General features: G+C 44.9%; 1 protein-coding gene across 1 annotated transcript in view; it reads left to right on the top strand.

The window, feature by feature from the left end:
- Nucleotides 1-19,236, top strand: part of CADPS2 (calcium dependent secretion activator 2) — a gene marked incomplete at its 5' end in the record, with an annotated part of 600,328 nt that overhangs the window by 278,978 nt on the left and 302,114 nt on the right. The window contains one exon of the mRNA XM_019543957.1: nucleotides 9,180-9,416. Within this exon, the coding sequence (XP_019399502.1) occupies nucleotides 9,180-9,416 (237 nt within the window). The remainder of the gene's footprint in view (nucleotides 1-9,179; nucleotides 9,417-19,236) is intronic.

The following is a 19,236-nucleotide window of genomic DNA, read 5'->3' as shown; positions in this document are numbered from 1 at the left end:
TGTCACAAGGCTGCTTCCCCCATTCAGTAAGGAAGCCACACTTACCTTGATCTTCCTTTTGCTATTACTGACATACTTGTAGAAACCCTTCTTGTTACCCTTCATACCCCTTGCTAGCTGTAACTCCAGTTGTACTTTGGCCTTCCTGACTCCATCCCTGCATGCCCGAGCAACGCTCTTACATTCTTCTTTAGTTATGTGCCCAAGGTTCCACTTCGTGTAAGCTTCCTTCTTGTGATTTAGTTTACTGAAGAGTTCCCTGCTAAGCCAAGTTGGTCTTCTGCCATTCTTGCTATCTTCCTGAACATTGGGATGCTTTGTTCCTGCACTCTCAGTAAGGCTTCTTTCATGTACAGCCAGCTCTCCTGGATACTTTCCCCCTTAGTCTGGCATCCCAGGATTTATCCCGTGAATTCCCTGAGTTAGTCAAAATCTGCTTTTCTGAAGTCCAGATCGTTACTCTGCTGCTCTCCTTCTTTTCCTCAGGATCCTGAGCTCAATCATCTTGTGGTTACTGCTGCCCAAGTTGCCATCCACTACTACATTCCACACCAATTCTTCCCTATTTGTGAGCAGCAGGTCAAGAAGAGCATGTTCCCTAGTTGGCTGCACCAGCACTTGCACCAGGAAGTTGTCCCCAATACTCTCCAAAAACTTTCTGGATTGCTGGCACACTGCTGTATTTCCTGCCCAACAGATGTCAGCGTGATTGAAGTCCCCCATGAGAACCAGGGCCTGTAATTGGGAAACTTCTGTTAGCTGTTTGAAGAAAACCTCATCCACTGTTTCCTCCTGGTCTGGTAGTTTATTGCAGGGCCCCACGATGAAATCACCCTTGTTGCTTTCCCCTCTGGCCCTAACCCAGAGAATCTCAACAGGCCTATCTCCAGCTTCATACTGGAGCTCTGAGCGATCATATGGCTCTTTTACATGAAGTGCAACTCCTCCTCCTCTTCTCCCTTCCCTGTCCTTCCTGAACAGTTTATATCCATTCATGACAGTGCTCCAGTCATGTGACCTATCCCACAAGTCTGTTATTCCAGTCATGTCATAGTTCCTTGACTGTGCAAGGACTTCCAATTGTTCGTTTCCTAGGCTCCATGCATTTGTGTACAGGCACCTGAGGTAACTAGTTGATTGTCCTGATTTATCAGGAAATATGAGAGCACCTCCTCTGTTGCCCACTCCTCCCTGCTCTTCCTCCAGGTCTCCCGCTTCCCCACTTAACCTCAGGGCTTTGCTTTCCATCCCTTGGTGAGCCTAGTTTAAAACACCCCTCTCTTCATCAGGTGGATCCCATCTCTTCCCAGCAGTCCTTCTTGGAACAACATCCCATGGTCAAAGAAGCCAAAGCCCTGCTGGCGACATGACTTACGCAGCCAGGCATTGATCTGCAGGATGCATCTGCTCCTGCCTGGGCCTTTCCCTTGACCAGAAGGATCAACGAGAACACAACCTGACCCTTAGACCCCCTCACCCTTGCACCCAGAGCCCTGTAGTCACTTTTGATCTGCTCATAGTCTCCCCTGGCAGTACCATTGGTGCCCACGTGGATGAGAAGCATGGGGTGGATGAGCATTGGTTGTCCTTTCAGGACATTTCAGATCCAGGCTCTGGGCAAGCTGCAGCAGACCTCCCAAGACGAAAGGTCAGGTTGACAGATGGCTCTCTCCATCCCCCGTGGAAGGGAGTCTCCAACCATCACCCATTGCTTCTTGGTGGCAGTCATCTTGCTACTTCCCACCTTGGTTAGGCCTGCTCTATCTTCCTCCACCACTGGAACGTGCTCCTCCCTCTCTGCTGCTAGGGCTGCATATCTGTTCTCCAGATGAATGACTAGAGGTAGAGGTGAAGATTTCTGCTTGCTGCCAGAAGTCACAAGCCTCCAGCTTCCACCCTCTTGGGTGTCCATGTCCTCTCTCTTCTCTAGCACTGCATCCGGCATTTCTTCCTCCACGGTCCTGGAGTTCTACTCCAGTGCTAAATCAATGAGTGCCTTATAGCAGAGGATGCTTCAAAGCCTCACCATGTTCTCCCACAATTCTCTTGCCTGTTCCCTCAGAGATACCACAAGGAGGCACCGCTTGCACCACAGTCACCCCCAAGAGCCTGCAAGCTGCAGTCCCCACAATGGTGAGCAGTCATGCCTGGACAGAAACCTCACAGGTGCAAGCAGAGGCAGTGGCTCTGGCATTGCGACGTCCTCCAGCCATTTTCCTGTGTCTCTTAATCTGCATTCTCTCTCTTACTGCTCTTCTTCCAAGCAGACCTCCCCTAATGAACTCACCTGGAAGCTGGTCTGTTGCTCGTTGGCCCCAAAGGGTTCCTTTTATTCCTGCTTCCTCATACCAAGCTGAAAGACTTGCCCCTCAAAAAGCTGGGGAGTGCCCACCAACTTGACTAGGAACTGGCTTGCAAACTGCTTTACCCTGTTTGCGGCCCCCGGTCACTGGCTCCCTGGTTGCCTGGACTGTCTCTTTTTATACCCTGCTGGGCCTGGACTGGCTCTGTCTCCTCGTTAAGGCTTCTGTCAGGCCTTAGCACCAATTACTAGGCAATCAGCGGTCACTCAGCAGTCAGCAATCACTCCCAACTTCTCGGAACACGTGCCCCAAACTCACACAGCCGACTGAGCAAATGCTCGGCAAATCAAAGGCACGGGCAGCTGTGTATATATATGTATGGCCATTTTCTGCCCTGATCTGAACTCTGTACAATCTCAAAGAATGGATTTTATTTGTACATTACAGATATGGGTCCTAACTAAACTGACTTTACAGTGGCCAGGGACAAATGCAATGGTGCCATTAGAGGAGCAAAGGATGACAACTGAGCAGCTGACAGGAAGAGAATTTTAGATTTTAAAAGATGGTTGTCTCATTAACATATATATAACTTCAGTGTTTAACATTTTGAGTAATGACCAGGGAATCCCCCCAGCAAAAACAGGGAAAATAAGATATACCTTTAAAAGAAAAAGTGAACATTTTTGTTGCAAGCAATAAAAAATAGACAACAAGCAAACATCCTTTTATTTTTTCCATGAATCATTCTCATAGAAATGTGTCCCAAATTCTTGGTTAAGTTGATACAATTAGGAAGCAACAGCAAGGTTGTATTACTTATTGACCAATCACATTTGAAGAATCAGTTACTACTTTGAAAGGTCAATTTGTTATATATACACTAGGGAGTAAACAGAATTCCTGAGAAATGTTGTATCATTTTAAGTAATGAATTAATTTGCCAAAATTGTTTGTTCACTGATATTGTACAAACAAAAAAAAATTGTTGAATAAATTGTGTTATGAATTATTTGCACAGCTGTACTTATTACCATGCAGACAGGTATGCCCTTTGCAACCTCTGTTAAGGAAAAAGAAAGTATATTTTAGAAGCATTCATAAAAAGTTACTATAAAAACCCAAGATTTGATGCCTCTGAATTCCTCCTGGGCCTCCTGGGAGCCCAAAAGGTCAGATGCTACAGCTCCACAGGCCAGAGCCAACCTGTGGGCAGAATATTTGACACTCCTGCCTGAAAAGGCTTTAAAAGGTTCTTAGACCTAGAAAACTGAATATATTATCTTAGAGACTGATCCAGTGAACAAACTAACCTTCTGCCCCATAATTCTTGTCCCCAAGACCCTGTGCTGAAATATGATTTACATAGTCTAATCCAACAATCTGTCAGCACCCATTCTTCCTCTCTTGCAGTGGCTCAACCTAAATTGTGCTTCTTTTCCTAGCCTTTCCAATCTTCTGTTTCAGAATTCATCAGCATTTTGGAGTCCATATGTCCAAGGTCATCCAGTTTTCTAGGTCTAAGAACCTTCCAGACTCAGTTTATCAAAAGGGAATGGTTTGCTCCATTTTGTTGAAATGTTCCTAACCATAGATTTATCAGTTATATCAAGCTTGCAGGTAGCCATTGTATCTTTCAGAGAAGGTTTGTGTCTCATAGGAGCATAGGATTTGAAGAGGCCTCCAAGGCTGTCAAGCCCAGTCCCCTGCATATGCAGGCAACTGTTTACATAAGCATTCCAGTAAAACATCACTTCAAACCCTCACACCTAACTACTGGGTACACAACCATGTATGCCGAGGATGCTTTACAGCAGGGGTGGCCAACATGTGGCATCGGTAGCCTGTGTGTGTGGCACATGACAGATTGGGAAGGGGATACCTAGCATAGTGCCAGATAAGGGAGGAAGCAGAAAACAGAGCAGCAAATTGGGTTGGGAGCAGAAAACAGAGCAGCAGATGATGCAGAAGAAGGGGGTTGGAGAAGCATTTGGGAAGGTGTGGAGCTTATTTGTGGCATGCTTGCCAAAAAAGGGCACTCTCCACTGGCATATAGCATCCCACAAGTAAAAGCTGGGGAGGCAAGATTACTATTAATGCCCTGACACTGCAGTAGCAGAGATATCATTGGTTAATACAGGGCTGCCCAACTACAGCCCACCCAGCTGCCTTCTCTCACTCCCCCCTGCTCCCCTGGCTCTCCTGTCACAGCAGTGGCAGCTGGGCTCTCCAGGTCCCCCCTCAGTCCTCCAGCATAGCGCCTAGGTCAAGGGGAGGGGAAGGCTACGTGTGTGGTGGGGGGGAACTTGGCTCTGTGGTCATGTGACATGCAGCCTATGGCTTCACGGAAGCTGGACAGTTGATATATGCTCAGAGGTTTGCAGGAAAAGTATGGAGTCCTATGTATCAGGAACCTCACAATATTTTGAGGTGTTTGTGGAGTGTTGTGCATGCTTTTTAAATTTTGTTTTACTGATCTGGTTTGTGGGATCTCATTAAAAAACAATGTTATACTATATTAATTTGTCATTTTTATCCTTGTGTGGATTATGTTATGCTGCCTGTATGTATTTTTATGATTTCATGGTTTAGTGAAAGAAACTGAGGAATGCATACGTAAGGAAAAGGGCGGAGGCAAAACTGCGATGTATCTCTTGCCATGGTATTACTAAGACATGAACAACTGCCAGTCCTAAACACGGGCAGAAGAGGCTATTGTTGGGATGGGCAGCCAAGGGATTGCCTGCCTGTAATGGGAAAATCAACCCCACAAGAGTGAAAGAGTCCCAGAGAAATAGGTAGAGGAAATCCAGATGCTCCAGGAAGAAAAGAAATGTCTAGAGGATTCTGAGACTCGTCCACAATTGGGATAGGGCTGGCTTGGAGGTATTTAGAGGTAATCTATGAGAGAGTCATGGTCTTTGAATTATCCCAGGCTTTGTGGGAGTCTCAAGTCCCCAGTGGTCAGGGCTGGCAGATCAGCAGGAGGGATGATCGCTGAAAATACTGGCAGAACTCTGAAGGATTAGGTTGTAGCCAGATGAGGAGGAGAAACTTTACTTGTCATTTTGTTTTCTCTTCAAACGACATGGTCAGTTATTCTTGTACAGCTCATTTCTACTATATAATAAATCCTTTTGTTGTTTGTTACTTCACTCCTTGCCTGTGGTAAAGCATGATGTGAAGGCAAGTGACACTCCAGGCTAGCACATTCTGTGGAAAGGGGGGCCTGCATTTCTGTCAAAACCCAAAGGGAAACTACCGGGGCTACCGGAGAGATTCCTTTGCTACAGCTGTGGGGTGCAGTGTGAGGACAGCAGAACTGAGGCTTGGCGTTATCCTAGGGCAAACCTTGGACTATTCCTTGGGGCAAGCAGCAGGATAGTGGGGAACAGACTTGGGACTACAGGGGTACCCCACAGATGGGTTTGTGGCACACTCTGCTGTAAAGCAAAGCAAAAACTTTTAGTCTTGCCAGTCTGTTCTAGAGTAAAAATTCGTTTTTGGCCCCAAGTCTGGTCACCAGTATGACCCCGAACAAAAAAGCAAGAAGGCCTTTTAGCCAAAAACCTCTCAGTTCTAAGTACTGGTGAGAGCACCAGGGCACTTAAATCAAAATCCCACCATTAGCTGTGGGCAGTCTCCAGTGCTTCAGAGGGAGGCAAGCCCTCCTCCTCTTGGCCTCCAAAGGACAATAGCATTTATAAGTTGAAAAAACCCAACATCATCAGTTCTTCCCTTCTGTTTCTCTTTATATTTGTATGATCAATGAAGTTTTGCTATGCATTCCAATATTCTTCTCAATATCTAACTTATCTAAACCTTGGCCATTCTCACTTTATTCCTCCATTCTTCGATCACAGAAAAAAATATCTCTCCTCACTGATGAGTCCTTTTCTCTGTTGCTTGTAAATCCTTTGCTGATTCTAAAGGGCCTGTCTGAGTTGCTTATTTATCCATGCACGTCTGTAGGCCTTCCCTCCCAATTTTTCTTCCTGTCTGCAATACAAATTTTTGACAATATTGGCATCTTGCTATAAAATATTTGCATACTTATTTTACATGGAAGTACCTTAGCTGTCAAAGCCAGCCAGCCTTCTTAATTACTGTGGCATCTTATCCTAGGTCTAATTACCTTGTTATAAGCCTTCTGCAGTGTTAAACTAAGCTGAGTTGACTCATGATCTCTTGATTCCACATTGTTAGTCGCATCACACCTTCCCTCTCAAATTTTAAATAGAGCCAGGAAAGTAAACTTATATCTATCCTTCTCACTTCTGAAACATTTTAAAGGCAGCGTGCTATCATAATTTCTCACAACTTGAATTTCCTAAAAATTCTGTTTAAAAAAAAAAAAAATCAATCTTTGTGCTAGATTATACTTTCATGAGCCACAGGCATATATCAAATAGGACAAGTAGCTCCTTTTTTGAGTGCAGAAAGTTTTCAAATCCATAGTAGTGGCAAATTGCACAATTCACTTTTACAAATATATAGAAATTTTAAATGAAGTCACTCTTTTTACCACCAGTGCTTCTGCTGCTGCCCAGAATCAGGGCTGTGTCAGATCCTTAAATATCAAACTGATGGAAACTAACTGAAGTAAAGGACAAGAAACACAAAAGGACAATAAGTAAGAGGAAAGAGCTTTTAATACAAGTACTGACTGGAAACTGAAACTTTTCACGCACAGTCAAAATATGCATTCGACAACTCTCACAGAATAGTGTAACATTGTAAAGCTTTTGGGATAAAAATCACCATGAGTTTCACCTCACAAAGAAAAATTAAAACAAAATTGAATGCACTGGTTTCAAAGCCTATGTCAAATTTGACTTTTAGATTTGTTTAAAAGTTTTTGGTTGCTTGTCCTGAAACCATGGATCATCATTAAATCTTCAAAATTTTACCTTATGTATTCCCTCAGCATAAGCATGATCATTGTACCAGGTATCAAGGTGTCTCATATTTCACTGAGAATATCACTTAAGCTCTATCCCTTACTATCTGATAGGTAAGTGTTGGTGGTACATTTAATATTTCTTATATTTTATAAAGAGCAACCATAAAGATTTTAATGAAATTCAGCATGTCTACTTCTCATAGCCTGTGATGAATTAGTAGTTGTATTTCCTTGTCCATAGATCACATAGCTTATATAGTGGTTTTACATTCCCAGTTGACTGTAGGGAAACACAATAATAACCAAAAAAATAAGGTAAATATTTTAGAAGAAGAAGGCTATCAGTGATCTTTCTGAAGACTAGCGAATAAAAATGAACTCTGTTAGTGAGTAAAAATGAGCTACTTTATAACTTTGGTTTTAAAATAAATCTCTTCCTATAAGATCAGTGTTGTCTTCTAAAGAAACAGGGTTTTTTTACCTTTATAAAAATAATAGAAAAAATATTTGATATTGGACTTTTATTGAAGCTTCATATTGCAAAGATGTGAGAGACTTGGTTAGATTTTTATTTAATATTGACAATTAATAAGCATGCAAACAAGGCAGAGAAAATGTGTAATATGCATGCAGCTGGGTTGTTGGTTGTAGCCGTGTTGGTCTAAGGACATAGGCAGGCAAGGTTCCTTGGGTAGATGTGATCTTTTTGTTAGATCAACTGAGTAGTTGGAAAAAAGTTCTGGGGAAACTTTTGGGTGCACTCACCCTTCTTCAGACATTGGGAGTCTCTGCTGGTCTGAGACTCCAAGGAATAAGAGAAACTAAAAGTGTGGGAGGATGTCAGTGAGAGTGTAAATAGGTAGAAATTAGAAAAATAAAAGATAAAACAGGAAAGGGAGGGTGAAGAAATCAGGGGAGAGGAAAGGCCAACAGGAAACACTACAGTGGGAACAATACAAGGTAAAAAAATGATGGACTCAACATCTGATTCGCATGGTACGTGCCTGACCTGACCTCTTACATTCTTCTTCCCACCTACCAAGCCTTTTCTCCCCTTCCTTTCCCTACTTTTCTGCCCTTTGTCTTCTTGATTTCCAACTATTTCCTTTTTCATTGATAGCCTCCTTTTACCTTGTATTATTACCACTGTAGCATTTCCCTTTGGCCTTTTTTGTCCCTGCTTTGTACCCCCTCCCTTCTCTGCTTTACCTTTGTATTTTTCTCATTTCTACCTATTTATATTTTCACTGACATCCTGTCACACTTTTAACTTCTCTTATTCCTGTTTTCCTGATCTCCAGCTATTTCCTTTTTCACAGACAGCCTCTTTTCTACCATGTATTATTTCACTTTGACCTTTTCTTTCTGCTCCCTTCCCTGCTTTACCTTTTTGTCTTTCTAATTGCTACTTATTTACATTCTCATGGGCATCCTGTCCCACTTTTAGCTTCTCTCATTCCTCAGAGTCTGAGACCAGTAGCGACTCTGTATGCCTGAAGAAGGGTGACTGCACCCCAAAGCTTGCAAAGAACTCTTTTCCAACTAGTCATTGGTCTAATAAAAGACATCACATCTACTCCAAGAACCGTGCTTGCCTAATATGCCTAATATGCATACATGTACTTGTATCTAGAATGCAGGAGGAAGGAATTATTTTGGCTGTTTTGATAGATGCTCCTTAATTTCTTTATCTCTGTAAGTTTTCTAGACTAGAGGGTGCCAGTTGGTTTGTGTATTTAAAGATTTTGATGGAAATCTTGATTTGAATTGCTTCTTTTCAGCTAATGGCAGAAGTATAGTTAGAGACTTTCAAAAGTCACGTATTTTAAAAACCTAATACTAGATAAGCCTTAGCTTTCAAATTTATATTTTGTTTTATTATTTTGACTGAAAGCATTTGTCTGATTTAATTAATAAATTTGTATACTGTGACATAATTAATGATATTCGAAATTTTCAACAATATTTTCAAGGAAAGAAAATTTCCAAAGTTTGTAGCGAAAGAAATGGAGAGCATGTATATAGAAGAGTTGCGGTCTTCAGTGAATTTGTTAATGGCAAATTTGGAAAGTCTTCCAGTGTCTAAAGGTGGCCCAGAATTTAAATTGCAGAAGTTGAAGCGATCACAGAATTCAGCTTTCTTGGACATAGGTGATGAAAATGAGATTCAGCTGTCAAAATCTGATGTGGTTCTCTCATTCACATTAGAGGTAAGCAGTCTTTTTATATAACAATTGCTACCAGTTTGAATGATTCTAGGATAGTTCTAATTTTTGGTTGCTGCTGCTTCCTTAGTCCCCATTATGTTTGGGGGTTACATTTTGCTTCCTAGATAATTAGGATTTTATCTGTAAATGTACATACATTTTCTCTTAAACTGTGGGGTTCAGAATCACAACAATATTGTTAAAGTGAGCCTTGCTTGTAATTATCAGCCTTTTGCAAATCTCATACTGATTTATTACATTTGTGTATATTTTGGCCAAAATTAAGATGAAGGTTGTCTGATCAATTCCTTCATGTTTTTTTTAATTTCTCAGTCCATTTTGGCTTTTACTTCCCATCATGTTCTTTGTTTCAGCCCACCTCCAGAGCTTCTTTGAGATTAAAAGAAAGAATTTTAAGTATCCTTACTTCCTAATCTGTCTCATACTCTGGGACAGTATCATCATGTTTATTTTTGTATGATTTATTTTGAGAGTACAACTAGAGAGAGAGTCCATTCAGAAATCTACTCCCCCACTTCATAATTTTAATTCCTTTAAATCTGCCTCTACATATGTTGGAATATGGTTCTGTTATTTGTTATGGATTCACAGCATAGAAATTTATAAACAAAGTATGCATTTTGTGCATTAGCTTGTAAAATACACATTTAAAAGAAGAAAACTACAGTTCAAAGTCTCCATATTTTTTAATTACAGCAGCAGGAAACAAATATTTTGAAACTTTCCTGAAAAAAGCATTTTTCATAAGGCCATCGCCCTTCTCTTAGCTCCCCCAAACCACTCAGGAAAAATATAAGCTCCAAGTTGTGCAGCCTGATCCAGAGGATCACTGCCTCCATAACAAGCCAAACTAACTTCAGTAAGAAAGCACAAGTGTAACTGCTTCCATGATCCCGGTTTTCACTGATTAAAAAAAAATCCAAAATTTTCTAACTTAAACTCCCCAAATCCACATTTTTCTGTAATTAAAATGAAACACCCCTGTCTCTAGATAGATTCCATAGACATAAGGGCCGGACAGAACCTTGCAAGATCATCAGGTCTAGCCCCCTGCCCAAGGGGCAGAAAGTCAGCTGGGGTCAAATGATCCCAGCAAGTTAGGTATCCACAAGTTCCTTAAAAGTATCCAAAGTGGATGCTTGCACCACATCCGGGGGGCGGGTCTATTCCAGACTCTGGGGACTCAGGTGGTAAAGAAGTTTTTTTCTTATATCCAGTCTAAAAACCGTCTTCCAGCAGTTTGTGACCATTAGACCTAATCTTCCCTTGGGGTGCCCTGGTGAACAGACATTCTCCCAGTTCCTGTTGTACATCCTATATCTACTTATAGGCTGCCACCAAGTCCCCCTTGAGCCTTCGCTTCTCCAGGCTGAAGAGCCCATGGCTCTCAGCCTCTCCTCATAAGGCCTGTCCTTTTGTCCTCTAACCATGCATCTCTTTTCTAGATCTACAGATAGATATAGCTAGCTATATCTATAGCTAGATAGCTATGTTTTAACCACTGTTTCTCCATGATTCAAACAAAATGCCACTCTTTTTCTCTTTCGCTTGCTCTCACTCCCGCTCTGTCTCATACAGACAGACAGACAGACATCTACACACGTATGTATGTATGTATATGTATATGAGTGTGTGTGTGCCTCCCAAAAAACCACATGTATTCTTTGACGGTGCAGTTACATGGCAAGTACAGGTCACCACTATAATAAGCCTGCCCAGCTCCCATCCATGGGTCTACAGCAGGAGCTGACAATTATTTTGGGCGGAGGGCTGCTTACCCAGTTTTGGCGGGCTGTCGAGGGCCACGTGGGTAGTCCTGCCCCTTGACAGGTGCCCCACACCCGGTCACCATCTTGGGACCAACATCCCAATGTTTTGGGACCAATGTCCCAGGGGCAGCACCAGTGGGACCCAGACTGGGGCACAGGCCAGCAGGGGTCTGTGGAGCTGGGCTGGGCTGCACCAGCAGGAAGGGGGGAGCTGGCGTGGCTCTATAGAGCCCCTGCCAGCTGGGACCCCGCGCTTCTGCCACCCTGCTCTGGGCCCCACCAGCACTGGCCCCGGGACACCAGTGTGGGCCCTGTGCTTCCGCTGACTCCCTGCTGGCTCACACCCAGTGTCCCCCAGCCCTGTGGTACAAGTGGGGGGCAGCACACAGCCCCAACCCCCTGTTTGCCGGCAGGGAAGCAGCTGGTGTTGAGCATGGGGAAAAGCGGCCCCTTGCCTGTCCCATGGCCAGTGCTCTGCGCTGCAGCTGCTGCAAGCCCACGCAGGGTTGTCTGGTGCAGGCACAGGCAGCCTCATGCAGATTGCAGGTGGCTGCAGTGTGGGGCGCCAGCCATGGGGTGGGTGAGGGGCCACTTTTCCCTACGCTCAGCACCAGCTTGTAACCCACCTCACTGCCAACCTTGCATTGGGGCTGGGTTACAAGCTGATGCTGAGCGCGGGGGGGGGGGGGGGGAGAAGGCAGCCCATCCCCTGCCCCATGGATGGTGCCCCATGCTGCAGCTGCTCGCAGCCTTTCTGGGGCCGTCTGTGCCTGCTTCGGACAGCCCCACGTGGGATGTGAGCACCTGTAGCGTGGGGCGCCAGCCATGGGGCAGGTGAGGGGCTACTTTTCTCCATGCAGGGAAGGAGCCTAGGGAAAAGCTGAGCATGGGGGGGGGAAGCGCCCCCCCCCATACCCAGTGCCCCACATTGCCAGCGCTTGCAGCCCTCATGGGGCTGTCCAGGGCGGGCAGAGGCAGCCCCACGCAGGCTGTGAGCAGCTGCAGTGCAGGGCACTGGGTGTGGGTGGAGAGGGTCCACTTCCTCCCCTGCGTGTCCTTCCCTGCCCAGGGTCCTCCCGCACTTACTTGAGCTTCCTGTGCTGGGGCAGTCGCATGTTCCCACCCAGAAGCTGGGGCTTCTGGTGGGGCTGGGCGGGCCCCACTGTTGTTGGAGCCCACCGGGCTTCCCCTGGGTCCTACTGCCCATGGTTCCTGTCATTTTTGACAGGAACCAAGGTCACAGAAATATTAATTTTCTACATTTTTTTTTAGGAGCCCAGCGGGCCTGATAGAATGGCCTCATGGGCCAAATCTGACCCGTGGGCCATGTTTTGTTCACCCTTGGTCTACAAGTCCTCAGTGGTAAAGCAGGTGGAAGAAGATGATAGAATCTCAACAGCTACGAAGGTGAATGAAAGTTGCAGTGGAATGAGATCCCCAGTTTTCTTGGTCTCGTTGGCATTGGATCAAGGTCCCATTCTGTCAAGAGCCATGTGGAAGCTGATGTGCAGCAGCTTCTCTGCAATAAAAGAAGCCACACACAGGCATCTTCCATGAAAACAGCTTTTTCAGCAAAATCCTCAAGTCCTTTTGTGACCAGCTAATGGTGATGGGAGCAGGATTGTGACAAGACAGGAGTGTGATTTGGCAGCTGTAACTGTGACCAGCCCTCCTCAGGATCCGCTGTGCTCACTGCATATGGGGAGGGGGCTAGAAAAAGTACCCTGTACATACCCTGTCTAACACAGTATTCTGTATTTCTTCTTGAATGGATAACTGCATTCAGTGGGATCACCTTCACTGCAGTCAAAAATACTAGCAAAGACATACCATCATGTTTGGTACCTGGAACATCAGGACCCTCATGGAGAACCCTAATAGGGAATGCCCAGAGTGCCACACTGCAGTCATGGCCCAGAAACTCAAGTGACGCAACTTTGGTTTAGCTACACTTGAGCAAGAGAATGGGAGAGTGGAAAATGGGCAGCTCAAAGAACATGGAGGCAGTGATACCTTCTTCTGGAAGGGTAAACAAGAAGGAGAATACCAACTTCATGGAGTTGGTTTTTCCATTAAGAAAGAACTAATAAGACAACTCCCCATTGGAATTAATGAGCACCCAATGACTCCCACATCGTTTTTCCGCACAGCATTCTTGTACCATCTCCCAAGTAAGCTGAGGAAGTATGAATTGGGTGAATAGATTTTGTAAGGTGGATAGAAAGCTGGCTGGATTGTTGGGCTTAATGGGTAGTAATCTGGTTCAATATCTAGCTGGCAGCTTGTATCAAGTGGAGTGCCCCAGGGGTCAGAACTGGGGCTGGTTTTGTTCAGTGTATTCATTAACAACCTGGAAGATGGAATGGATTGCACCCTCAGCATGTTTGAGGATGACATCAAGCTGGGGGGTATAGTAGATACACTGGAAGATAGGACTAGGATTCAGAGTGACCTAGACAAATTGGAAGATTGGGCCAAAAGAAATCTCATGAGGTTCAACAAGGACAAGGGCAAAGTCCTGCACTTAGAATGGAACAAGCCCATGCACTGTTACAGCCTGAGGATTGGCTGGCTAAGCAGCAGCTCTTCAGAAAAGGATCTGGGGGAAGCTGGACATGAGTCAGCAGTGTTCCCTTGTTGCCAAGAAGGCTAACAGCATACTGGGCTGGATTAGTAGGGGTGTTGCTAGCAGCTTGAGGGAAATAATTATTCTGCTGTATTTTCAACTGCTGAGACTATATCTGTAGTACTGTAACAAGTTTTGGGCCCCCCACTATAGAAAGGATGTGGACAACTTGGAGAAAGTTCAGCAGAGATCACCAAAAATGGTTTGGGGGCTGGGACTCATGACTTCTGAGGAGAGGATGAGAGAACTGGGTGTATTTAGTTTGGAGAAGAGAAGACTGAGAAGGGATTTGATAGCAGCCTTTAACTACCTGAATGGTTGTTTCCAAGAGGGTGGAGCTAGTCTTCTCAGTGATGACAGATGACGGAAAAAGGAGCAATGGTCTCCAATTGCAGCAAGGGAGGTTTAGGTTGGATATTAGGAAAAAAACTTTCTCACTAGGAGGGTGGTGAAACACTGAAATAAGTTACCTAGTGAGGTGGTAGAATTTCCATCTTCAGAGGTTTTAAGACCCAGCTTGACAAAGCCCTGGCTAGAATGATCTAATTGAGGATGGTCCTGCTTTGAGCAGGGGGCTGGACTTGGATGACTTCCTGAGGTCCCTTCCAACCCTAATTTTCTATGATTCTGTAGTTGTCCATCGTAAACTGGTGGAGAGCCAATATGCCAGTCATCAGTGCATATGCCCTGATTCCTGATGCTGCCGATGAAACCAAGAAGGAATTCCATGCCAACCTTGACCAAGTTCTTTCTGATGTTCTGGAGGGAGATGGACTTATTCTTCCCAGTGATTTCAGTGCTAGGGTCAGAAGGGACTCGAACCTCTGGAATGGAACCATTGGCAAGGAGGGAGTAGGAAGTTCAACTCCAGTGGCATCCTCCTCTTGACCAAATGCACAGAACATGGACTCACCATCACCAACATCCTGTTCCACCAGAAAAACAGGCACAAGACGACATGGCAACACTCACAATCTAAGCATTAACACTTGATTGACCTGATGATGTCATCATCCGTGCCCAGTATCACAAAGATGTCCATATCATCTGGGCTATACTAGGGGCTGATGATTGCTGGACTGATCACCAACTTATCTGCTCAGTTACATCACTCAAACTGGCTCCCAAACCATGGCTGCAGCAGAATCAATGCCAACAGAAGATCAAGGTTGAAAGACTCAAGGATCCAAGCAAAGAAGACCTCTCCCACTAGCACCTCAATAAAAAACTGGTGAATTCCAATCAACAGCAATGGGAGAATGTTAGCAGCATGTGGGGTTTCATAGCCCTCAAGGCCACCATCATTCACATCTATGAAGAGACCCTTGGATTCTCTCTTAGAAAACATCAAGACTTATTGGATGAGAATGACTAGGAGATCCAAGAGTTGACCGATTGCAAGTACAATTTCTTTTGCGTAGGAGTTGGTGTCATTTTGCCAAGCACAAAAGGCCTTGTATCTCCCACAAACCAAAGCAGAGGTCCAAAGGAGGACCCACAATATGAAGAACAGATGATGGGAAGACAAGGCTAAGAAGATTAAACATCTTGCTGACATCCACAATATGCAGAGTTTCTTCAGTGCCACCAAAGACATCTATAGTCCAAACATTCAAGGACCAACCCCCTTGAAACCTAAGGATGGAGGAGACTTGATCAAAGAAAGGATAGCTATCAATGCCCATTGGAAAGAACATTTTGAAGACCTTTTCAATCAAGACTCTGCTGTTGATGAGAATGTGATCAACTCCATCCTGCAATACTCAGTCAGAGATGATCTCAGAATCCCTTCAACCCTTGATGAGGTGAAGAAAGCCATTGAGCAGATGAAGAACAGCAAGGCATCTGGAGTGGATGGAATACCCCCTGAAATCTTCAAAAAGGGAGGAGAGGAGCTCACATCAGAGAGCTTAAGGATCTGAAATGATGAGGAAATCCCTGATGAACTCAGGGATGCCATGATTGTGAAAATATTTAAGAAAGGAGACGAGCCCAACTGTGGGAACTAGGGAGGGATCTGCTTGCTGTCCACCACAAGAAAAAGCATTGCAAGAACCCTTCTGAATGGTCTCCTTCCATTTGCTGAAGAGCTCCTCCCAGAATCTCATTGTGAGTTTAGGGCATCAAGAGGCACAACTGACATGAACTTCAGAACTCTCCAGCTCCAGGAGAAATGCCAGGAACAACTTAAGCCTCTCTACATGGCTGCCTTTGACCTCACAAAAGCTTTTAACTCTCTTAGCTGAGAAATGTTGTGGAGGATCCTTCTGAAGTATGGATGACCACCAGAATTTGTCGTGATTCTCTGCCTGCTCCACGATGGCATGTGTGCATTGGTTCTCAGTAATGGATCTATCACAGATCCCTTTTAGGTTAAAACAGGAGGTAAGTAAGGCTGCCTCATCATTGCAACACTCTTCTCAATATTTCTTGACATGGTGCTACATCTGACCACCAACAAGCTTCTAGTCAGGGTGGAGCTAAACTACGGAATGTATGGTAAGCTGTTTTAACATCAGCTGACTCCAAGCCAAAACCAAGACCACCCAAGCTCAATCATTGAGCTCCAATGTGCTGATGATCCTGTAGTGTGCGCTCACTCAGAAGCAGACCTTCAGGCAATTATCAACGTCTTTCCCGAGGTGTACAAGGAAATGGGACGGTCGCTTAACATTCAGAAGACTACGGTCCTTCACCAACAAGCTCCTAATGAACAGTCCCCAGCGCAACCCATGGTGAAACTCTGGAGAAGGGTGAGTATTTCACATACCTTGGAGCCATCTCACAAAAGGCTGACATGAATGATGAAATCCAACATCACATCAAATGTACAAGTGCAGCCTTTGGACACCTGAATAAATAGGTGTTCAAAGATCACAACATCAGCTATGAAACCAAGCTCATGGTTTATCAAGCAGTCATGATCCTTACCTTGCTGTATGGAGCTGAGGCACAGACAGCTTACAGGAAACATAAGGAGTTGTTGCAGAAATACCATCAGCACTGCCTGTGAAAGATCCTTTGAATCCAGTGGGAAGACAGATGCACTACCATTAGCATCCTCCTGCAAGCAAACACGAGTATGGAGATGAAGATCATCCAACATTAACTTGGTTGGGCTGGCCATGTTATCCAAATGTCTGACTCCAGACTTCCAAAGGAAGTTTTATTCTCTGAGCTCAGCTAAGGTGTATGCTCGAGATGAGGGCAGAGGAAGCACTTCACGGATGTCCTCAAGTCCAGCTTAAAGAAATGTCAGCTCATAGGCCATTGTTGCTGAGGACCACCCCAAATGGAGGAAGAGTCTGCTGCACGGATCTCAGAACTTTGAAACCTCATGACAACAGCAGGAGATGGAAAAGCTAAAGCAGCAGAAACAGTGCGCTACAGGCCAATTGCACATTCCAGCGCCCGCTACCCCACAGGGAAACATATGACCAAGCTGCAGCAGAGTCTGTCGATCCTGGATAGGCCTCATAAACCATCTTTGGACATGCAGGCAAGACACTCGTCCTCAACTGAGAGGGATTTCTGAAGGAAGAAAGATATTTAGACTGAGAAGACTGGATGAATAGCTTGTACTACCTGTGCAAAATGTAGCATCTGAGGTCCACTATACAAGAAAAAGGCGAGAGGTCAGAATTAGGAACAAAACAAGTAAAGCATCATCAAAATGGAGGGAAATGAGTGGAATGCTTTAGGAGACATGTCAATTCATTTGAATGCAAAAATCTACAGAAGAGTGATAAGGCTAGTGCTGTTGTATGGATCAGAGTGTTGTGCAATAAAGAAACCTCAGTTTTCCATGATAGGGGTGACAGATAAAGATGCTAAGTTGCATTTGTGGAGTAGCAAGAATGATCATTTAAGAAATGAGAGAGATAGGCAATGGGAAAAGGTGATACCAATACAGGAAAAACTGCATGTGAGCAGATTGGGATTCTTTGTGCATTTTGACAGAAGGCGTAAAGACTCTACAAGAATAAAGTTCAGGCCCTGAGTCAAGGACATACATTTGAGAAGATACAGCAGTTCGTTGAAAATGAGGACTTGGGGAAGAAACCCCACTTAGTGGGAGATGAGCTCTGAAGAAAACTGTCTAATTTTCAGAAATGCAGACTGAAATTGTCTTTCTCGCTACTCAATATCTTGGCAAATAGTTTCATAGTTGGTGATGTCAGAAGGGACCTGAGCAGATCATCAACTCCGACCCCCTGCCACGTGAAGGAATCCGGTTTCTGGGTTTTGCAGCCTGTCAGGCTCCGGATCCCTTTCCGGGATCCAGTTTCCAGGTTTTGCGGCCTGCCGTAAACAACCCCAGCCAGGTGATTATCTAGCCTCATTTTGAAGACCCCCAGAGTAGGAGCGAGCACCACTTCCCTTGGAAGTTGGTTCCAGATCCTAGCCACCCTGACTGTGAGGTAGCACCTCCTGATATCTAGCCTGAATCTACCCTCAGTCAACCTATGGCTGTTATTCCTTGTTACTCCTAGTAGTGCTCGTGGGAACAAGGACTCCCCCAGTGCCTGCTGGTCCTCCTTGGCCAGTTTGTAGACAGCCACCAGATCCTCCCTCAGCCTTCTCTTGTGGAGGCTGAATAGGTTCAGGTCCTGTAGCCTCTGCTCATAGGGCCTGCCTTGCTGCCCCCTAATCATGTGAGTGGCCCTCCTCTGGACCTTCTCCATGCTGTCCACATCTCTCCTGAAGTGGGGCGCCCAGAACTGGACGCAGTACTCCAACTGCGGCCTGACAAGTGTCACATAGAGGGGGAGGATCACTTCCTTGGACCTGCTCGTGATGCATCTGTGGATGCATGACAAGGTGCGGTTAGCCTTTCTGACCATGTCCCCATATTGGTGGCCCATGTTCATTTTGGAATCAGTAATGACACCAAGATCCTTTTCTGCCTCTGTGCTGATTAGAAGGGAGTTCTAGCCATCGTTTAAAGTTAATATTTGAAAACTCTGTCTTGTGCTTTTAGGTAGTCTCAGTTTTGGACTTGGAAGCAATAGGCATTTCTAAAGAATTGTTCTTTAGCATAGCTGAGGGAAAGTTTCAGTCCTTTGGGAAATTCTGATGTATGAGTAGGGCTATGTGAAGCTTCGGGTGCTGATTCGATTCAGAGGAGATCTGGCCTGGTTAAGTGGCCGAATCTTCTAACTGAATCGGGGACCATGTGGAGCTTTGGGTGCTGATTCGATTCAGAGGAGATTTGGCCTGGTTAAGTGGCAGAATCTTTTAATTGAATCAGGGGACCAATTAAAAGATCTGAATTGATTCAAAGCTCTCCAAATTGATTCAGAGAGCTTCAGTGATTTGGGCAGTCCCTGCCTGCTGCAACGGGATGCTGGACCCAAACTCTGAGCTGGTAATTAGGGGGCAGTGGGGCTGGAGGAGTGGGGAGGGG

The sequence above is a fragment of the Crocodylus porosus genome, unplaced genomic scaffold, assembly GCF_001723895.1.
Source record: "Crocodylus porosus isolate Cpor-Errol unplaced genomic scaffold, CroPor_comp1, whole genome shotgun sequence".
Lineage (NCBI taxonomy): Eukaryota > Metazoa > Chordata > Crocodylia > Crocodylidae > Crocodylus > Crocodylus porosus.
The sequence above is the reverse complement of the archived record's forward strand: the minus strand, read 5'-3'. Positions and strand labels throughout refer to the sequence as shown.